Raw genomic sequence first — 20420 nt, forward strand, 5'->3', positions numbered from 1 at the left:
ATTTTTGAATTAAGGACAAGGTAAATTCGAAGAAAACCAGCTAGATATCGGAATCGTACCTCTTGAATTGAGCATTAGACTATATTACTGCATTGACAATTTCAAAAGGAATTGGTGATTGTCTGCAGCTGTAACTAGTTATTCCCCATACCTGATGTTCCTAATTTGATCGCAGATGTATGATGACTGGAAATACATAGCTATGGTGATAGATCGGCTGCAGTTGCGACTAGTTATTTTGTATACTTAATGTTTCTGGTTTGCTTCCAGATCAGGGAAGACTGGAAGTACGTAGCTATGGTGATAGATCGGCTGCAGTTGCCACTAGTTATTTTGTATACTTAATGTCTCTGGTTTGCTTCCAGATCCGGGAAGACTGGAAGTACGTAGCGATGGTGATAGGTCGGCTGCAGTTGCAACTAGTTATTTTGTATACTTAATGTCTCTGGTTTGCTTCCAGATCTGGGAAGACTGGAAGTGCGTAGCGATGGTGATAGGTCGGCTGCAGTTGCGACTAGTTATTTTGTATACTTAATGTCTCTGGTTTGCTTCCAGATCCGGGAAGACTGGAAGTACGTAGCCATGGTGATATATCGGCTGCAGTTGCGACTAGTTATTTTCTATACTTAATGTTTCTGGTTTGCTTCCAGATCCGGGAAGACTGGAAGTACGTAGCCATGGTGATATATCGGCTGCAGTTGCGACTAGTTATTTTCTATACTTAATGTCTCTGGTTTGCTTCCAGATCCGGGAAGACTGGAAGTGCGTAGCGATGGTGATAGATCGGCTGCAGTTGCGACTAGTTATTTTCTATACTTAATGTTTCTGGTTTGCTTCCAGATCCGGGAAGACTGGAAGTACGTAGCGATGGTGATAGATCGGCTGCAGTTGCGACTAGTTATTTTCTATACTTAATGTCTCTGGTTTGCTTCCAGATCCGGGAAGACTGGAAGTACGTAGCCATGGTGATAGATCGGCTGCAGTTGTACATTTTCTTCATAGTGACGACCGCTGGTACTGTGGGAATTCTCATGGACGCACCACACATATTCGAATATGTGGATCAAGACAAAATAATCGAGATCTACCGTGGTAAATGACTTGCCGCCTGTTACCGTGATACTAATAGGATACTGTACGTAAAAAACAATAATTTAAAAGTATTGACATTGTTTTCTTATAAATATTACAATTATATTATAATTGAAAGTTGTGTATAAATTGAAAAATGTTGTTATTGGCCTCTTCGTGGGTTTTATCTGCACGTAGGCGAGCGAAGACTAGAGTATTGCTTTGGGTCACAGAAATCAACTCCTCCTCTTGATCATAATGAATCAAATATTTCATCGGTTAATAAATCTAAATTAGTTTAAAGTAACCAGGATTCTAATATAAAATAGTGTGTAGTGACTCAATTTAGATTTACCAGTCATTTGTGTTAGATAAATCATAAGTAACACAAATCTTTACAAAATCAAGTTCTAAACAACCATTTAAATCAACAAGTAACATATAAATGAAACAATCGCCAACAAATTTCCCTAAACCGTATTTTAGCTTGGTTTATCATATTTGTCTATTTATAAAGCCATATGAATACCGGATAATTTCATTAAATCGATTCAAACAAGATTTGAACCCTCGTGTGGCCTTACTTTAAACTTAACTTGTACGAATAAATTTTTGTACCTAAAGATGTGATTGGAGGCGAATCCTGTGACCCGACAATACCTAGCAGCCTGCCAATGCTCAGTATGCTTGAGAACAATATGCTTTAAACACTGTGGACATTTTAAGTTCCACTTTTAACGTACAAGTCCACTAATCAGACAGTAGCGACTAGGGGGGAAGTGTTGGGGGAAGGGGGGGTTAAAACTATTATGAGCTCCTTCCACACTTTAATTTGACTTGAAGTACTAAATTGTAACTTGGTTTAACCTTTCGTATATTCCACGACAATAACACCCATGATTTAGTGTTGCTCAACTAACTACCGGTACCGGTACCACAAACATAAAATTTGATGATTTTAATTATTTCCGTTCTGTGTTTTCATGACTTTCAGAAATCTTTCTTAAATACATTATTTCCTTTCACTATTAGTTAAATGAACAAAATACCCATTGGAAAAGAAACCATTATCGTTTTTTTCCTAGGACTCTTTGAACTAAAGTTTTTCCTCAAAATTTCAACATTCGATGGTCAAGACATGTTGTTCTTGGAAATGCAAATCAAACTTCTTCCGACTGTGGCTCTCATATGCATATTGTTCTCGGGTAACTCACATAAAATATGCATTTTAATGTTGTGTTGCTCGGTACTAGTCCATTATCTGAACGTAGTTTAGAAAACAAGCCTTTCAACATCTACTGGACATCTCATTACGAGATGTCTGGCGATGTACAGGCGTCGTGTGCTCAACATTATGTATCTGTAGAGACTCTTATTTTATTAAAATATTAATTATATATAATAAATCGATAAACATAATGTAATAAACAAGGGGGATGCCCTGAGAACGTTCCATCTACGGGTGTAGGTCACTCCGATCACAGAAGCTCAACAACTCGATTTCTATTCGCAATAACATTAAACCGTAACAAATTTCTTTGTGGATATTGTGTGAAATTTATTTTCTACGAGAATGATTTGTTATTACATGTTACTTAATATTTAAGAGTCTTAATATCATAGTAGGAGTCGATGTGAACGATGTACAGAAAAAGCTATTGTTTTAGGTATTACGAAATGAAATTTTATACAGACCATCGATTTGTAAAATAAGTATATCCTTAGAAACTAAGCAATACAGCTTTCACGTTTTGAAGTGTGACACTTCTACAATCAAATTTATATTTGTTAGTTAAGTTTCTTCGTGCATAATGTTAATCTTACAAATTGCCGGATCGTTTAAGTGGACTAAGAAGAAATCCTTCCTTGACAAAATCTGTTTGTACAATGTTTAGGGTATTTCAAAGATTCACTACATTTTTTGCTTTTAACCGATTTCAATACATTTGAGGTAGTATCATATAATAATTCATACCACAGATTGTTCTGAAACTTGTATTTTTATCAAATATTATGCAGTGTGTTTATACTACGAGGAACATAGAATACATTTTAGGGGTAAAATGGTCTTTATGGATCAAGATAAAAATTAAGAAGATTATAGATTTCACAAATTCAATGTAATTTTAAAATTTTCTGAATAACTCATGTAAAGAGATAAGTGCTTGTGAAAATGTATTTACGTTTTAAAATGTTTGTAATCGTTAAATTTAAATTATTCATTCCAACCTTCGACTCACTTTTGTTGAATACATTTTAATAATCACCCAAATAATCATAGTTGTGCAGGTTTTGTCTTTGCATTTCATCAGGTAACTAAACAGTGTAGTCATTGAAACCTTTTTATGTAAATGGTAAACTTACCATAGAGATTTAATTTAATTAAGTTTAGAATAATTGTAGTCTAAAGTAATCATTTACTACAATTGTTATTTAGAATTAAACATCACTAAATATTTTTACGGTTAAAATACAGTTTTTTTATGAACATTTTCAAATTCACACTACTCTTTTATATCAAAGACATTCTCATCATCTAATCTTTTTAATTAGCTTAAATTAACAGTAGCACTGCTTTTTAAACTAACTTTTTATATTAATTGTTATCTATCTTCCCAATGAAAATACCATACCACTACCAGTTAGCTACCTTTGTGTTAGCATACCCAAATATTACATCTATTGTTCTCTAAAGCAGTTGGCTACATTTGAGTTAGCATACCCAAATATTACATCTTTTGTATTATAAAACAGTTTGCTACATTTAGGTTAGCTTACCCAAATATACATCTATTTTAATCTAAAGAAGAGGTGGTTTCTGTGGTTTTGGTTCCGGGTGAGTGCAAAAACTACTGAACTGACTGAGCTGAAACTTGATAGAAATGAAGATCATGTTGGAATACCAACACATCATATCCTGTATTTTCATGTTGTTGAAATTCAGTCAGTGTGTGATCCATATAAACATAACCCTTTTTAACTTGAGCTTTCGGAAGTAAGGACAGATCTATGATATATTCTACACAACTTCATCTGGATAGGTTCAGTAGTTTTTGCCTTTAACAATCTCACAGAAACATTTTCTTCTTTATGATATAATAGAGACTATTAAGTGAGTCAAATATGACTTAATGAATCCTATCAGGCCAGGAAAATTGTATTCAGGGATTCATTAAAATAATCTAAATGTACATGAAATGGGTGTTAATTTTGATCTCAAATTCTGTATTGTTATCAGCAAGCTTCTCCTTCCATTACCCTGAACTAAATAAGAAATATAAAATGATAAAATGTACCATAAATTACAGATTTTGTGTGTGTTACTTTAGTGACTAATGATATACTATATGTTTTAACTTGTAAATAATATTTACAGGAAAGTTATGTATAGATGCTGAACCCGCTTAATGATTTATTAGTAACCAAAAGACACCGGTAAATGTTAACTAATAAGTACAGTAAGAGAAATATCTACGGGTAGTGAAATATGGGAGATGTAAAATAGCTGCGGAACGATTCATTGTTAGTTTCTATTTGAGTTGGGTAGCACGTTTATTTTATTTCTTAGACAATCTATGCAAAGACTTAATAACTAACGAACTATGTTTCGCCGTTGTGAGATGTTTTGGATTCCCGATGGATGACTGTATGAGTGAATGAATGAAACTATTTTGGATGCATATACTGCCTCAATATGTTAAGACTATGTTAAAAGTGAAACCTGTACATTACAAATTGTGTATAAAACTATATATATTATATATAAGACTTGAGTACAATATAAGGAAGGATTAAAGATCGGTAGATATATTCGATTTGTTAATAACTATGTATTTTATTATTTGAATGTGAAAATTACATTTTGTTGGTTATGGTTACGTACCATATTGGTGTTTCAAACTCCTTGACGTCATAATCAAAGAACTGTATTATAAGGGTTGAACACTTCATTTTTACATAAGTTCTAATGATGTTGAAACACACTCAAACTGTTTGGTGTAGTAATTTTGCTGAGATTTTTTTGTAGGTTTTGGTGAGGAAGAGAGTTTCAGTCATAAAAAGTTGTTAACAAGTTCAGAATCCCCAGAAAGTTCATATACATATTGCAAATACAAACGCACAAATATACTTCGTTTATGTTTAAACCATAGAAAGCCCCACCTGTTTTGCCTGTATAGAAAAACTATTTGAATTTTTCAAGGTTCTACAGCTGTTTCTTACATAATCTAACTAAAACACTCAGGTCCAAAAAAAAAAAAATCATGTAACCATCCGTTTATGGTTGATAAAGAATTAAAAACTGAAAAACAAAATCAATTGGATATTCTAGTATAATTCGAGATAGAAAAATTTGTTTACCCAAAGGCAGAGTTAGAACATTATTGAAAAAAAAGGGCACCAATAACTTTTATTCTAGATTAATTTAGAAGGAAATTAATCCACACCTAATTTTACTTTGCCACTTTAGTTCATTTGCTATGCTTTACCAAAAAAAAAATCAAATTTGTAATGTAAAGAATCAAATTAAAAAAAAATAAGTTCCTTAGGTCAATGCAAATTAAGAAACTTGAGTTTTGAAACACACTTCTACAACTATGATCTACAGCTTATACGTACTATTTCTTTACGTCGTGGATGAAGAGAGTAATCGGAGTATTGAAAGTATCGGGAAGTATCGCCGAAGTTGGCTAAATGTTTCCCTATTGCATTGTGGTGTCATTTAGTGTCTCCTTGCTTGTGAACTCCTTCTTTGTAAATAACCACCGGCAAAGACAAAACATAACTGCAGGAAAGAGTTGTTCGAAAATGTTCATTTGAATGTCAAACCACATCACTTGCGATATGAGTGTATCATTTGAACAATCATTTTACTAAAACTACATTTGTCAGGAAAAATCTCGTTAAATGATGTCACGTTGTACGCAATGTTTTCTAAATGGCCATTTTCGCTCACATTTGTAAAAATAAATATTCCTGCCATACGACATCAATAATGAGACTCACGATGCCAAACTCGACCGAAACACTAATTTATTTTATATACCGTAAACAAAACTTTGTTCTCGTATGTTGCAAAATCTATCACCACATTTATACTATAATACAATAAAAATAGTTAAACCTAACTTTTTAAACCAAGTGATTGTCAATAATATACTAAATCGTTTAAATTTGTATGTAATAAAATAAATGTAATGTTAAACCACGGTGGTGTTTTATTTAAGGAAACAATCCTGCACTTTCCTCTAAATATAATTTATGTGTATTAAAAAAGTAGAGTCAGTACACACTTCTTGGAGGGTTTCAGATGTAAAATTTAACAAAATGTAATAAATACGACTGAAAATTAACATCATAAAAATCTAATTCAATCTAATAATCAAACTAATACTGAATCTTTCAACTTTCTAAATCATCTATAACAGTTATGTTAAAGCTTTATAGAACAAAACTCACTTCTTGCGATAATTTCTTTAAAAAGTAAACATATCCTTGGAGTTCTTTGTATCTGTAAAAAATCACCCTCATATGAATTAACAAACTTTTAAAATTAGAAATATAAATAATAACTTTAATCATTATTACAAGTTTAAAAAAATTAAATAAAAAAAAATTTTGTATAAAAACGTACCAATACTGTGGATCATGTGTTTGTGACACCCGTTTTATTCCAATCCAACATTTTGCACCTAAACCATACTATAGTTCGGCCGCTTAGAAAGCAACCTCCTCCAGCATTGGTTTAGCATTAGCGCGCAGGTCGTTTTCTAAGCGGCCAAACTATAGTAAACAGGCACAAACAACATGAGAAACTACCAGGACACCTTTATCGACTGCTGAGACGGAGCAACGAGGAGAAATATGTAAAGAAAGTCAACCACATGATCAATACAGCTCCATCCTCATGGTTTATGATAGAATTGGTCATCTTAGACTGGGAACTAAGGATTTTTAAAGTAAACCTAGACGTTTTTGTAAGAGCCGGCTACAAACTACAAACTACTATTCAACTGAATTCAGCTGAATTAAACTGAATTACTATTCAACTACTATTCAGTTGAATAGTAGTTCGCCCCGAAGATGGATAGCTGTTACGCATCCGAAACGTCGGCCTCTAGTTTAACTTATTCAACGACGGTCAACACCCGAAGACCAAGATTTGACAATCTGCAGTGACCGTGGAAGCTTATCATCTAGATTGAGTTGACAACAGCTGATTTTTACTCCCTAGGGGCTAAAAACTTTGGACCCTCAACGCATACATTAAAAACAGCAGTTTTTGCTGCAGCATGACAAAAATTAGTTAAACATATCACTACCCAAATAATTCAATGAGCTGAGTTTTTAAAGAGAAAATACTGTTCAATCTTTTGGAAACAGCTTGGAGACAAAAAAAAATGTTATTCCAGGAAGTTCAACATAGGTCAAGAAAGTATTTTCTTGCCAGTGTTTGTTTTTTTCTTATTTGAAATGCAAACTAACACTTTCGCAAAAGTATACAGGGTGTCCCACAAAGAGGTATAGACATTTGATTCTATATTGCTAGCCTGTTTAAATGCATCAACAGCTTTGAAAGATTACACAATTTATAAAGGAGAATTTTAAAATATTTTATCAAAATTTCAGCTTCCTGACATAAAATTTGTAAAAAAAGAAATGGTGGCGTATTAAGAATGTTACTGATTTGTTTCCTATAGAATTACTTTCTTGGGTTTTAAGCAATGTAACATTAAAAGTCTATTCTCAATCTCCGGTTCCAGTAAAACAACACTAGAGTAGGTTAGGTCATGTTTTTATGGCTCAAATAATATTCTTCAATAAAATCGATGTTCAACAATGTGTTCAAAGAGTCGACACTGCAATTCAGGAAACAAATCAGGTTTTAAGTTAAGAAAGTAATAGTAATAATATTGGGAAAATTTTCAATATACACCATTTTGTTTCTAAAAACGTTAGGAAGCTGAAATTTTTACAAAATATTTTCAGAACCTGCTTTACAAATTATATAACAGTTTCAAAGCTGATAATCCATAAATGGACTGGTAATAGAAAAAAGTATAAAACTCTGTTGGACATCCTCAGTGGAGTAGTGCTTCCCACACTGCTTTTTCCAAAGAGCCTATCTGGAAGCAATCTGTATTTTCTGTAGCAATGATGAGTGTTACTGCACTGGAAGATTTACGACACCATGGACTTGAACACCCTGTATATCAGCCAGTTACACATGAAAACTGGCTATCTCAAGCTCTTAAAGAGACAACTGAATTTTTTTCTCAAGGTGATAAGTTTTCCTCCAAAGAGTCTATATAGAATGGAACAGAATTTGTCCGTCATCCAACCTTTTACATCGAGGGCTTACTTTACACTTAGGTAACCAACCTAAAAAAAAGGTAACCGGTAAAAGGTAAAAAAGGTAACCACCCTTTTTGACGCTGGAATGGAGAAACAGAAAATGGCTTCAACATTTAACTAATAAAGCATTGTCAAAAGTGTACATTGGTGTTTCAGTTCTAAGCTGTTTAACATTTTTACAATCTTCTGTCTGGATTAAGTAGAATCTGTCTGCTATTAAGATTAGCGATAAACAGATTATTGTGGTTTCACTGTACCTATACAAGTAGGAAGTTGCTGTGCTGGAATGAAATATCAACTCAAACCATTTCCAGGTGAAAATGCTGTCAGTAACATTAAATATAAAATAGATATAGATAAAAATAGATATAGATATAGATAGAAATAGATATAGATTAGTAATAGATTGTATAAAATTGGTTAAAATAATTTTTGGGTTTTAAGTACTTTCCTTTTAAAGCTTTGCTTATTAATATTGATTTATGAATACAGGGTGATTCAGCAAAACATGTTTGTATCAAAAACACTTTATTGAAACACTACAGAAAAATATACTTAGGTAAAAACATTTTACAAACTTGATTGGGTGGTCAGTTAACAGTAAAATATACCACCCGTAATGATTTAACAGTCCAATGTAAGCCTAACACAATTTTATGACAGTATTTTATTTTATCCGACCAAGGTAGAAAATAACTCTTATAGTTTCTTGGCGTGCGTATAGTGTAAAATCTGTCAGAGACTCTTTCCCAGTCATCAAGTCTGCTATCCTAGCAAAAATCCTTAAAATCTAGTTCCAATGGCTATGTTACATTCTTCATACAGCGTCATAAACTTAACGATGACTACAGTTTAATGTGTCTCAAATATTTTTTTTACTTTTGGATTTAATTTTTCCATCTTTAATCTATCAGCTTGGATAAATCTCCTCTTTGAATACTTGTTTAGACGCAGGCAACAATCACAGGCTGTTTATATTGAGGGAAACACTTGCGGAGCTGGAGAATGTTCATCCTTCCTTGGAGTGGAGAAAGTCTTGGGCCCTCCTTCAGCAATCCTACACTTCATCAACACCTCCACTTGGTAGGACGCACCAATGCCAATCTCTGAAAAGAGTATGAATTATTACTAAATTCTTTTAGCGAATTTCCCATATAGGGAATAAGCTATTACCGTAGTATTCATGAAACGCCATCCGTTCATATATTATAATTCATATATATAAATATAAACATACAATATTTCTTCTACACTCTTCTTCGCTTCTTATACATGCTTTCTTTCATACAGGACACCATCTATAAAAGGCAAAGCCCTCACTGACTGACAGACTCACTCACTCATCACTAATTCTCCCACTTCCCATTTACCTAGGAGGCTGAAATTCGGTACACCGATTCTTTAGGCATTAAATAGGAAAACTAAGTAGTTTTTATTCTGATCGGGCTTTCGGGCTCCGCCCCAGTGGCTCTGGAGTTTCCCATGTTAACCTTATGAGTACTCATATTTAAATGTAATTAAAGAATCTTAACAGCTGTTTCAATTAAACAAGTTGGTTCTGTTCTATGATGTTCAATAGCATTAAATTTACAAGGATTACCAACAGGGTGCAGCACTATTATTTTTTTAAATTTATGACATAGCTAATTTGCAACCTAAAGGTGAGTGAGCGTAGCGAATGAACTTCAACCAGGACGTGATTGAGCCATGTGAACGAACTCATCTTAAAAATTAAGAAGTTAAACGGGGCAAAGCCCGCGGGTACAGCTAGTATATATATATATATAAAAGGCAAAGCCCTCACTGACTCACTCACCCATCACTAATTCTCTTACTTCCCATTTACCTAGGGAGGCTGAAATTTGGTACACTGATTCTTTAGGTATTAAATAGGAAAACTAAGTTGTTTTTATCCCGATCGGACTCTCGGGCTTCGTCCCAGTGGCTCTGGAGTTTCCCATGTTAACCTTATGAGTACTCATATTGAAATGGAATTAATGAATCTTAACAGCTGTTTCAATTAAACAAGTTGGTTCTGTTCTATGATGTTCAATAGCATTAAAGTTACATGAATTCCCAACAGGGTGCAGTATTATTTTTTTTTTTTATTTATGACAACAGCCAATTTGCAACCAAAAGGTGAGTGAGCGTAGCGAACGAGCTCCATCTTAAAGGTGAGTGAGCGTAGCGAACAAACTTCAACCAGGACGTGATTGAGCCATGCGAACGAGCTCACTTATGAAGTTAAACGGGGCAAAGCCCGCGGGTACAGCTAGTATATATATATAAGTAGATAGTAATGTACCGATCCTAGACCAAAAAGGGTGAATTCAGAAAATCTATGTAAAATCTATGTTCTTTAACACAAATCATGTTATGATTCGTGTTCGTGTTAACATGAACACAAATCCAGTAGCGGCTAGCCCATAAGGACTCTCGGACGCCGCCCTCCCAACAATACAGAAATCAATATTTTTTTTATTTATGTAATAAAAAAATAATATGTCGTAATTAAAATTAAATTACAATTATTTACGACTACTTAATCAATATGATAATAATATGAAATGAAATAGTTTTAAATTTTGAATCCAGTAATGACTGTTTTGCGATAGTCGCTTTCATAATGTGGATTGCGGACGGCGGCAACCTCCGTCCCAAACTCAATGCATGTAGTGTTATGGTAGAAACACCTAACAGCGCTGAGGGTGCCGTGACGTCATTCCAATGCTTTACAATAGGGACTCTGGGGCAGAGTCCAAAGCTGCGCGCGCATCCATAAATCAGGGCAGCCACCCTAAACTGGATAATTCTGCATCACACACGATTAGGATAGGAAGAACCATGTTGGCAGCGCTGGAGCCATCATCCACACTGTCACTACCATAAACATAAACTAACCTCACTTCTTTCCATGTCCATGACCACAGTTCAGTTATAGTTTAGTGCCAAACGACCTGTTGTTTTGTGATCAATAGTGTTTAGTGATAGTGATGGAGGCCTAAGGAAGGCAGCGGTAGTTTTTTGAAGATTGAAAGAGCTAAGTAGAAATTATTAATAGTTATACTTAATTGATTGAGTTAGTTAGTTGGTATTTTTGAGTCAATAAGTTACGTCTGTAGTTTTAGTATAGGCTAACCTAATCAACCCGAAAACGAAGTAAACTAACCATAGGTAAAGTGACTCGGACAACTTTAGTTATAGTTACTTATTATTAGTCTTAATAAGTTATTACGGGTAAATTTGCCGTGGGTTGAAGGCCTAAATCTAAATAATAATGGACGGCGGCATTTCGTTGTCGTCGACGGCTAACGTCACTAATGAAGTTAGCCTGATTATCAATGAAGGGATCAAAAATATTGACCACAGAATTTCTTTGAAAAAATTAGGACCTCCTAGACCTTTCATGAACATAAACCAAATTCAAAACAGTTCAAAGAATAAGAATAGCTTCACACGAAAATTTTCGCCACATATGTACAATCATGCCGATTGGCTATGTGGCTGTTCAATTAAAAATTCATTTTTCTGCTACACTTGTTTGGTCATGGGGGTTCAAGATAGAGCATGGACTGTAGACGGGATTTCAGACCTTAAACATCTACTGGAAAAAGTAAAAAAACACAAAACAAGTGAAAAGCACATAAATGCGTCAATAGAATATGCTGTTTTAGGTAAAGTTGATATTAGATGCCAATTGGACAATGCATATAGGTTAAAAATACAAAAACAAAATGAAGATGTTTCGAAAAATCGATACATTCTAAGTAAGCTAATTGATGCAATTAAATTTTGTGGAGCGTTTGAATTAGCATTACGAGGACATGATGAACGCGAAAATTCAAAAAATCCTGGCATATTTCGTGGTTTGGTTAACCTTATGGCGGAGCTGGATGTAACATTGCAACAGCACATAAATCAAACAAATAACCGAGTGTTTTTGGGTCTGTCTAAAACCATACAGAACGAGTTATTGGACTCAATATATTACGTTTGTCTGCAAATGATTCGTGACGAATTGACACAAACCGACTATGTAGCTATTGAAGCCGACGAAACAACAGACTGTGCCACTTTATCCCAACTAGTATTTGTTATTAGGTACGAGCTGAATGGCACGATTCACGAGCGATTTATCACTTTTATTAGACCAAAAGGCCATGATGCAGAATCAGTTAGCGAAACAATTTTTGAAGTATTAGAGCAATTAAACCTCGACAAAACTCCTGATAAAGTCATTGCCCAGAGCTACGATGGGGCTTCCGTAATGAGTGGCCAACACACGGGAGTACAAGCGCGTGTAAAATCTAAATATAAGAATGCAAATTTTGTCCACTGTTACGCACATCAATTAAACTTAATCATTGAACGCAGTGCTACACAAAATAAGCAGGTTAAGATATTCTTCAGTAATATCGAGGGGTTTTCATCATTCTTTTCCCAGTCAACAAAGAGAACTGCAGTTCTCGATGAGATAGTAAAACGTCGTATTCCAAAAAGCTCAGGTACTCGGTGGAATTTTAAATCCAGAATTGTAAGCACAATTTTTAATTATCAAAGAGAGTTGGAGGAATGTTTAAGTTACATACTCGACGATGACACCAATGACTATGCCACAATAAATAAAGCTGTTGGCCTAAGAAGTATTCTAAAAGACGAAGACTTTATTTTCTGGCTGGACTTTTTCAATCAAATACTGCCCCACAGTGACATTCTGTACAACCAACTGCAGCAAACAACAATTGATTGCGTCAAGGCGTTTAAGTTTGTAGGCGATTTCAAAACTGTGGTAGATCGCGTAAGAAACTCGACCATGTTAGATCAACCGAGAGATAGTGAACCCGAATCGAGCAAAAAGCGGAGAAGATACGACGATCAAAAACGCGTTGTCGCAAAGGAAGTGTGTGACATAATTACGTCGGGAATTGATGACCGTTTTACGTTTGTAAATCATTTGTCCGCGGCAAAACTGTTTCAGCCAAGTTTGTTTGGGGAGTTTAAAACCAAGTTTCCCGAAAAAGAGTTACACGCTGCTGCGGAACTATTTAGCCTAAATAAAACTGAATTGAAACAGGAGTTAAATGTTATTTACAATAGGGATGATTTTTCAACGGCCACAGGGTCATTAAGACTACTCAACTTTGTCTATGACAACAACCTCAAAGATGTGCTTCCAGAGTCAATCAAACTTTTAAAAATCATAAGCACAATACCTATGACTACTTCGGAAAGTGAACGTTGTTTCTCTACTTTGAAACGAATTAAAACGTTTACCAGGAGTACCATGAAACAAGACAGACTAAGTGCGCTTGCTATGTGTTCTATCGAAAAAAAGCTGTTGTCAACTTTAAACTTCAACGAAAAAGTAATAGATCACTTCGCCGGGCAGAAAGAAAGGAGGATGGATTTCACATTCAAACAGTACAATTAAAGTTAGGCCTTATCCTCATGGTATGGTTTTCTACTCATATTACCGTGGATGTTTTAATATAAAATACAATTAGTCAAGCCTTACCCTCATGGTTTGGTTTTCTATTCGTTATTGCCATGGGTGTTTAAATTATACAATTCAATCATTGTCAGGCCTTACCGTTTGGTTATCTACTCATTATTGCCGTGGATTTTTTACTATTAAATTATCAATTGTTAGTTATATTTTCAATACAGTGTAGTCCCGTTTTACAAGGCCGTAGGCAGGGAGGGGGGTTAGAGAGTCAAACCCCTCCCCCAAAATTCCGAAATTGAGCAGTACAAATTAAAACTAGGTTTAAAAAGTTGAATTATGAAATAGAAACCACAATAGAGGATTAATTGTTATGTTTTGCAATATCTATTCATATTTAATATAGGCCTAGTTCTATTGGGATAATAAATCTGATCTATTAAATAAATTGGTAAAAACTATTTAAAAAATATACTTTACTTTATTCTACTTATGTCTATTTGCTCATGCATGACAAACAACAGGTGAAATGGGAGTTTTTGGACTATTATTGGACACAGTTTTAGGCGTTAAAATTGCTTTAAAAAGTCACCAAACGGCTTTAAAATTTTAAAAATTTTTCCGGGGGAGGACCCCCGGACCCCCCTCTTATGTTGGGGGCTATGCAGATTCAGATTTTACAAGCAAAAAAGTCAAAAATGTAGAATAAACTTTTTTCCATTTTGGCTTAATTTTGCCGTAATCCGCCACTTTGTATATTTAAAAAAATAATTAATATCTCAAAAGCCCTTGGGGCAAACTCAAAAGTTTTAAATGTTAAGCCCTATCGAGTGACCCCTTATTTTGAAGGTCCTGATAAAAGAAAGCTTACAACTGAAACTAGAGGTCTCTATCTCAATTCAGTAAAAAAGGGAAGCACTCGATGTGTCTTCCCATTTGAAGTTTTTGAGTTTCCCACAAAATCCCCCATTTTGGAAAAATACATCAAGTGGCGGTTTTGCCCAAAAAGTACTTCATAACATGCCATTAAGGTGTGCCGAGTTTAGTTTTTCTAGTATGGGCCGTTAAAAAATTAACAGGAGGTCTCCAGACATTTTACTAACCCATGTAATACGTATATATGAATTTCAACGGATGGTGTTTTTGGTCTCTAGGGACCTCAAAACGAAAAAGTAAATCGGTCCCGGGTCCAGGTCTTACCATGAGTACTACGGTAATAGCTTATTCCCTATAGGGGAAATTCGCTTGAAACATTTTATAGCCAAACATCGCAAAATTATTTTTGGTTCAAAATAAATATATTAGGTACAGATCGGCCAGAACTTCTTTGCGTGCAAACGGGTCGCTACTAGCCTAACTAAAACGTACGGGTACCGGCTATTGGCAGTGCTGAGGGTAGGGGTGAGTGAGTAGCAGGACCAGGGTTGGTTGGTACTAAATTTATAAAATTTAATTCCCTGACTTTTCCATGTTTTCCAGACTGATATTATACTTTTCCAGGTATACCGTAAGTCAATATCGACCAATCAAAGTCAAGAAATACTAGACAAAATTTATATATTTGACTTATTCAATCACTCCCTAGTACTTATACAAAACTTGTTTCAAACTATACCAGGTGTCCAAAAAGTCCCGGGTTGGTTGAATATTTTTAAAATATTTCAAATAGAGCTACAAAACTTTGCACACAGTTACTGGACATAAAAATCTATTTTATCACATATTCAGTGATCCGATACTTCCTCAGGGGCACGGCCCGCTAGGATTTAGAAGAAAATCTTAAATGTTAGCATAGGTTCATATGCATATCGAATAAAAGGTCTTTATTAATAGGGTACAGAGCTGCAAACCCGACCTCAAACAGATAACTGAGTCAAAAATGACAGCCGTTCAAAGATTTATTGAATCTTCCATTTTGAAGTGTTGCCATTTTTTACCCAGATGCTATTTTGAGCTCAAATTTGCAGGTTGCTGCATTGTATTCTCCAAATAAAGACCTTTAATTTGATGTGCATATTGACCTATGCTTACGTTTGTGATTTTCTTCCGACTTCTAGTAGCCCCTGAGAAGGTAGCGTATAATAGCATTGCAAATTAAATTAATCTTTGGACAGCTGTCTTTTTTTACTCGGTTGTACGTTTGAGTTTGTGTTTTTGGCATTGTATTTTATTAACAAAGAACTTTAATTTGACGTGAATATCAACCTATGCTTAAATTTAAGATTTTCTTCTGACATCTAGCCGTCCATTGAGGAAGTAGCATATCACTGAATATGTCCCCCTGACGAAGAAGCGGATCACTTGATATGAAAAAAAACTTATTTTTACGTTCAGTAACTTTGTGCAAAGTTTTAAAGCTCTATTTTAAATAACTTATTTCAAAAATATTTAATCGACCCGGGAATTTTTGGACACTCTGTATACATATCGATTCCTCCCCCGTACCGATAACTATCTATCAATATAAAAATGTGCATCAGTGCTTATGTTGTTCTTTTTGCCAAAAGTCATCACCCTGATAAAATCATGTTTAGAGCAAAATGTAGCACATCTGTAAAAAGTTAGTTTTTCAGGAGAAATTCCAGAACTTGTCATAATTCCCTGACTCCCTGACCGTACCAACCCTGAGGACACAAATGTTTTCACAAAAGTAGCCCCGCCAACCCCCTTGCCTAGACCCGGCCAGACCTGGTCGCTCACACTAAAACTTTGGACGAACTGAATTAATGATCCTTCCAACTCCATCTAGCTGAATTAACTATGATAGTGGTTTAAATACCTTATTCTTGCAATCCGATTTGTTGTCTTCACAACTAGTTTCAACCTGCTAGGAGGTCATCATCAGGTGAGTACAAGGATGAAATTACTTCATATGAAGGTCGTCAGTAACAGTTTGATGATGACCTCCTAGCAGGTTGAAACTAGTTGTGAAGACAACAAATCGGATTGCAAGAATAAGGTATTTAAACCACTATCATAGTTATTATTCGCAATCCGGAGGCTACTCACACCACAATATAGCTGAATTGAATTTAAGCATCGTCATTTTAATTTTTCCCCCTTATTTATCCTTCTGGACTGTTTATTTTTTTGTACAAAAAGGAGTACACCAAATTTAAGTCTTGAAACAAATTACCGTTTTTAAAAAAAAAACCAGCAGTATCTGCTCAACCAATCGTCCTCTGATGATGATCTTTATGAAGCATCCATCATTTGTCTCAGCCTCTTGAGGTTCAACTGCCTCAACCTCAGCCAGTTGTATTATGTTTCCAGGGGCTCTGGAGTCTTCATTCTTTGAGCAATAACATTTAATCAATATTTGTTTATGGTTTGATTGTGCAAAATGTTCCTTCAACTGTTCAACAATGTTACTACTACTGGTGCAAAGTTAGATTAGACTAGCTGTGTGCCTGTTCTAGGGGATCTTTTAGTATTCAGTTGAATGTGACAAAAATCACACAATGTTGGGTTTTTGGACATTTGTAATTTTATTTCTTAAGTAGGTAGGCCATGTATTCTATGAAAAATACCGGTATCAAGGATCGTCGTCGAAAAGGTTGTTATGAATAAATAGGTAGGCGTACGTTCCCAAGAGATGGGCTATGGGTCTATTGGTTGTATGGTCCAGCAATTGCATCACATGGTGAGGCTGGGAGAGCCTCAGCGAGAGCCCAGAAAACATACTACTATAACCCAGAATGCCAACCGCATGGTAAAAAGCGTTAAGTACTTTGAGAGAGCTTTGCCTGTCAATTCTTAGGCAGTGCCACCAGCGTTGCTATGCACTCAGCAAAATTTAAAAAAAAATGTAAAATTTATATTGTAAATTATTCTGTTGACACTTTTTGTATATGTTATGTAAATATATTAGGATAGTTTAGATTTAGTGACTTGAGTTAGTTTGAAAAACACGTGTCATGAAGCTCACTCGTAAATAAAGGCAATTTATTTACTTACTAAGTATTAATAGAAAATTTTGAATTTATTTTAAATACCTGTGTAGATGAGCTCACAACAGTTTGAAACCCTGCCTTGATTGTTATGAAACTTGAATTGAAAGGCTTAAAAAAAGCTGCAGTTGATCCCAAAAACAAGCCCATAGCTCTGGGGGATGCATTGCACGACGTCCAAGTGCCACGACGTCCAATAATATTTATTCAGTGCCACGACGTCCAAAACATAATTTTTGAGTTGTTGCACGACGTCCAAGTGCCACGACGTCCAAAAGTACAGTAACTGCCAAAAATATAGTCTTTCTACAAGCTTTGGACGTCGTGGCACTTGGACGTCGTGAAACAGCGCACTATAGGATTGTAAAAAAGTAACATTTGCACGACATCCAAAGTCGCTGCCAGTTGCACGACGTCCAAGTGCCACGACGTCCAATAAATATTTGACTGTTGCACGACGTCCAATATAGCTCAGCGCTGTTGCACGACGTCCAAGCTCCTTCATGATGACCGGTTACGATGACCGGCTACTTGCCGAACAGTGTTCTCTCGTGTAAAATGCTTATGGAACGTTTATTAGTTATATATACATGGGTATATGTTCTTGTTCAGAAATATATATACTATGAATATTTGTACCATTTATTGAAACATCATAAAGTAAAAATACCCCCGCCGCAGCAAACCTGCAGACTAAGCGAATTTCAACTTGTCTGATTACATTTTTACTAAAATATTTCAATAAATAAGACATATATTCCCTATTTAAATAACATTAGATTTAACAAGTGCTTAGGTTTGCTGCTACGAGGAAGGTAAAAAGTGTTTTTGACCATACATCAATAGTATCTAGGATGAAATAAATAAATTGGCCAAATTTTATCAATATACACCCATAAACAAGTAAACTACAACAATTTTCATTTTCTCCATAAGAATAACATGGGAATTTTTAATTACACTATTTTTGAATTTTCTCCGTGACCGTTAGGCATACAACAGCGCTTCAATATACTAAATTATTTCTGTTTTTAAGCTCTACAAAACATTTTAGAAAGAAATCGCAAAATTTTTTGTTTTTAGGTTCAAAAATGGGAAAACCCCATTTTTACCCCATAAAACCCCTCATAATCCCCCGTTCCCATGGTCCGATTATGCTGGATCGCGAACTCGTTCGAATAAACGTAGGTTTACACGTTTGTACCAAATTTCATCAAAATCGGATCATTTTTGCTCGAGTTATCGCGCTAACGGACACACACATATATATATATATATATGAATTTGAACGGATTGTGTTTTTGGCCTCTAGGGACCTCAAAATGAAAAATTAGATCGGTCTCGGGTCCAGGTCTTACCATGAGTACTACGGTAATAGCTTATTCCCTATATGGGAAATTCGCTAAAAAAAAACATAAAAAGAAAAAATAAACAAGGCAACAGTTGGAAAACTATAAGATTTACATGGTTTGAAAAATGATGACATTTTGTTAACAACCGATAAACTTCATTATGTTTGGAGTAAGCTTTTAAATACTTATTTTTTCAAGACTAGATGAATGTACATTGATCAACATGATCTTTGAAAACTATTTTTTATACCCTCATTTTAATTTTTACTAGTATAAAGAATAGAATGCCTTTTTCGAACTGTTTTTTAGGCTTCAATTAAATGTTCTTATGTCGCAAATATGTTTATTAATAGTATTCACTTAACATTGACTTAATTTTATTTCAATAAATTTTGTGTTTGTGTTTTGCTACACCACTTATTAAATTGCAACCAATGAGAATGTCATATAAATAAGTTGTACACAGGGTTCTTTTGTTTCCCCAACTCAAAAATACAACGCACATGAATTGAAAATGTTATAGGTTTTAATAGTACTGTAGCGAATCGAATATCAATAAAGTTAACGTATAACAATAAATTTACATATTCCTAGATTATAATTGAATGTGTTTACGAAGGAACACCACAACCTCAAAATTCAACATTACAGTATATTTACTCAAGATTTATTGTTTTCATATAGCACAGTTGATGTTGCCAACTAGCGTGGGAGCGGAAGTCCTGATAAAGGCTGGTTCTCGGAAAAGTAATAAACTTGTAGTTTGAATGAAACATTTTTTTAATTTTGTACAGGACTCATGGGATCCTCAGCATCAAGTACAAACTGCAAAATGTGTGTCGAAGGTCTGATTAGACCTTCCGAGATTTAGACCTTCAGCAACTGATCCGTTTTTTACCTTCCTTTAATTTATTCCTTTTCATGTTGTGCTTCATGTAACATACATAAACTAGAGGGCCGCTCATGCCCTTGACAAATAAATTAACATTTTCCCACAAATACAAATCAATATCGTCATTAGACAAGGATTAAAAAATAAAATTTTTAAACAAAACCTACCACGGCATATTCTTGAACAAGTATGCCTACAAACCTACGAGCATGTTTGTTATTATTATACTTAACCTACAAATGCTATGACTTAGGGCATACCTGCTTTCCTAGATAAAATATGTGAACTAATTGCGAGTGCGACGTGAACTTAGAAAAAGACTAGTAAGAATTTACAACTGTGAATTTCTCAGAATTGAT

At 34.7% G+C, this 20420-nt stretch overlaps 1 protein-coding gene and 1 long non-coding RNA gene across 2 annotated transcripts in view; one reads left to right on the forward strand and one right to left on the reverse strand.

Moving 5' to 3' along the window:
- The window catches only part of LOC128996236 (acetylcholine receptor subunit beta-like 1), a 68287-nt gene extending 62019 nt beyond the window's left edge, over positions 1 to 6268 (forward strand). Inside the window, exon 7 of the mRNA XM_054421397.1 lies at positions 936 to 6268. Within this exon, the coding sequence (XP_054277372.1) occupies positions 936 to 1100 (165 nt within the window). The 3' untranslated portion in view covers positions 1101 to 6268. The remainder of the gene's footprint in view (positions 1 to 935) is intronic.
- Positions 6269 to 8935: 2667 nt separating this feature from the next.
- On the reverse strand, positions 8936 to 17974 carry LOC128997075 (uncharacterized). Its single transcript, XR_008491091.1, has 2 exons — positions 17863 to 17974; positions 8936 to 9530 (listed from the first exon to the last, which is right to left on the reverse strand). It is a non-coding gene; the product is annotated as an uncharacterized LOC128997075 (long non-coding RNA).
- Positions 17975 to 20420: the final 2446 nt, after the last annotated feature.

This window comes from Macrosteles quadrilineatus, unplaced genomic scaffold, assembly GCF_028750875.1.
Source record: "Macrosteles quadrilineatus isolate MER2022 unplaced genomic scaffold, UCM_ALF_1.0 Scaffold_6__1_contigs__length_79288215, whole genome shotgun sequence".
NCBI classification, from domain to species: Eukaryota; Metazoa; Arthropoda; class Insecta; order Hemiptera; family Cicadellidae; genus Macrosteles; species Macrosteles quadrilineatus.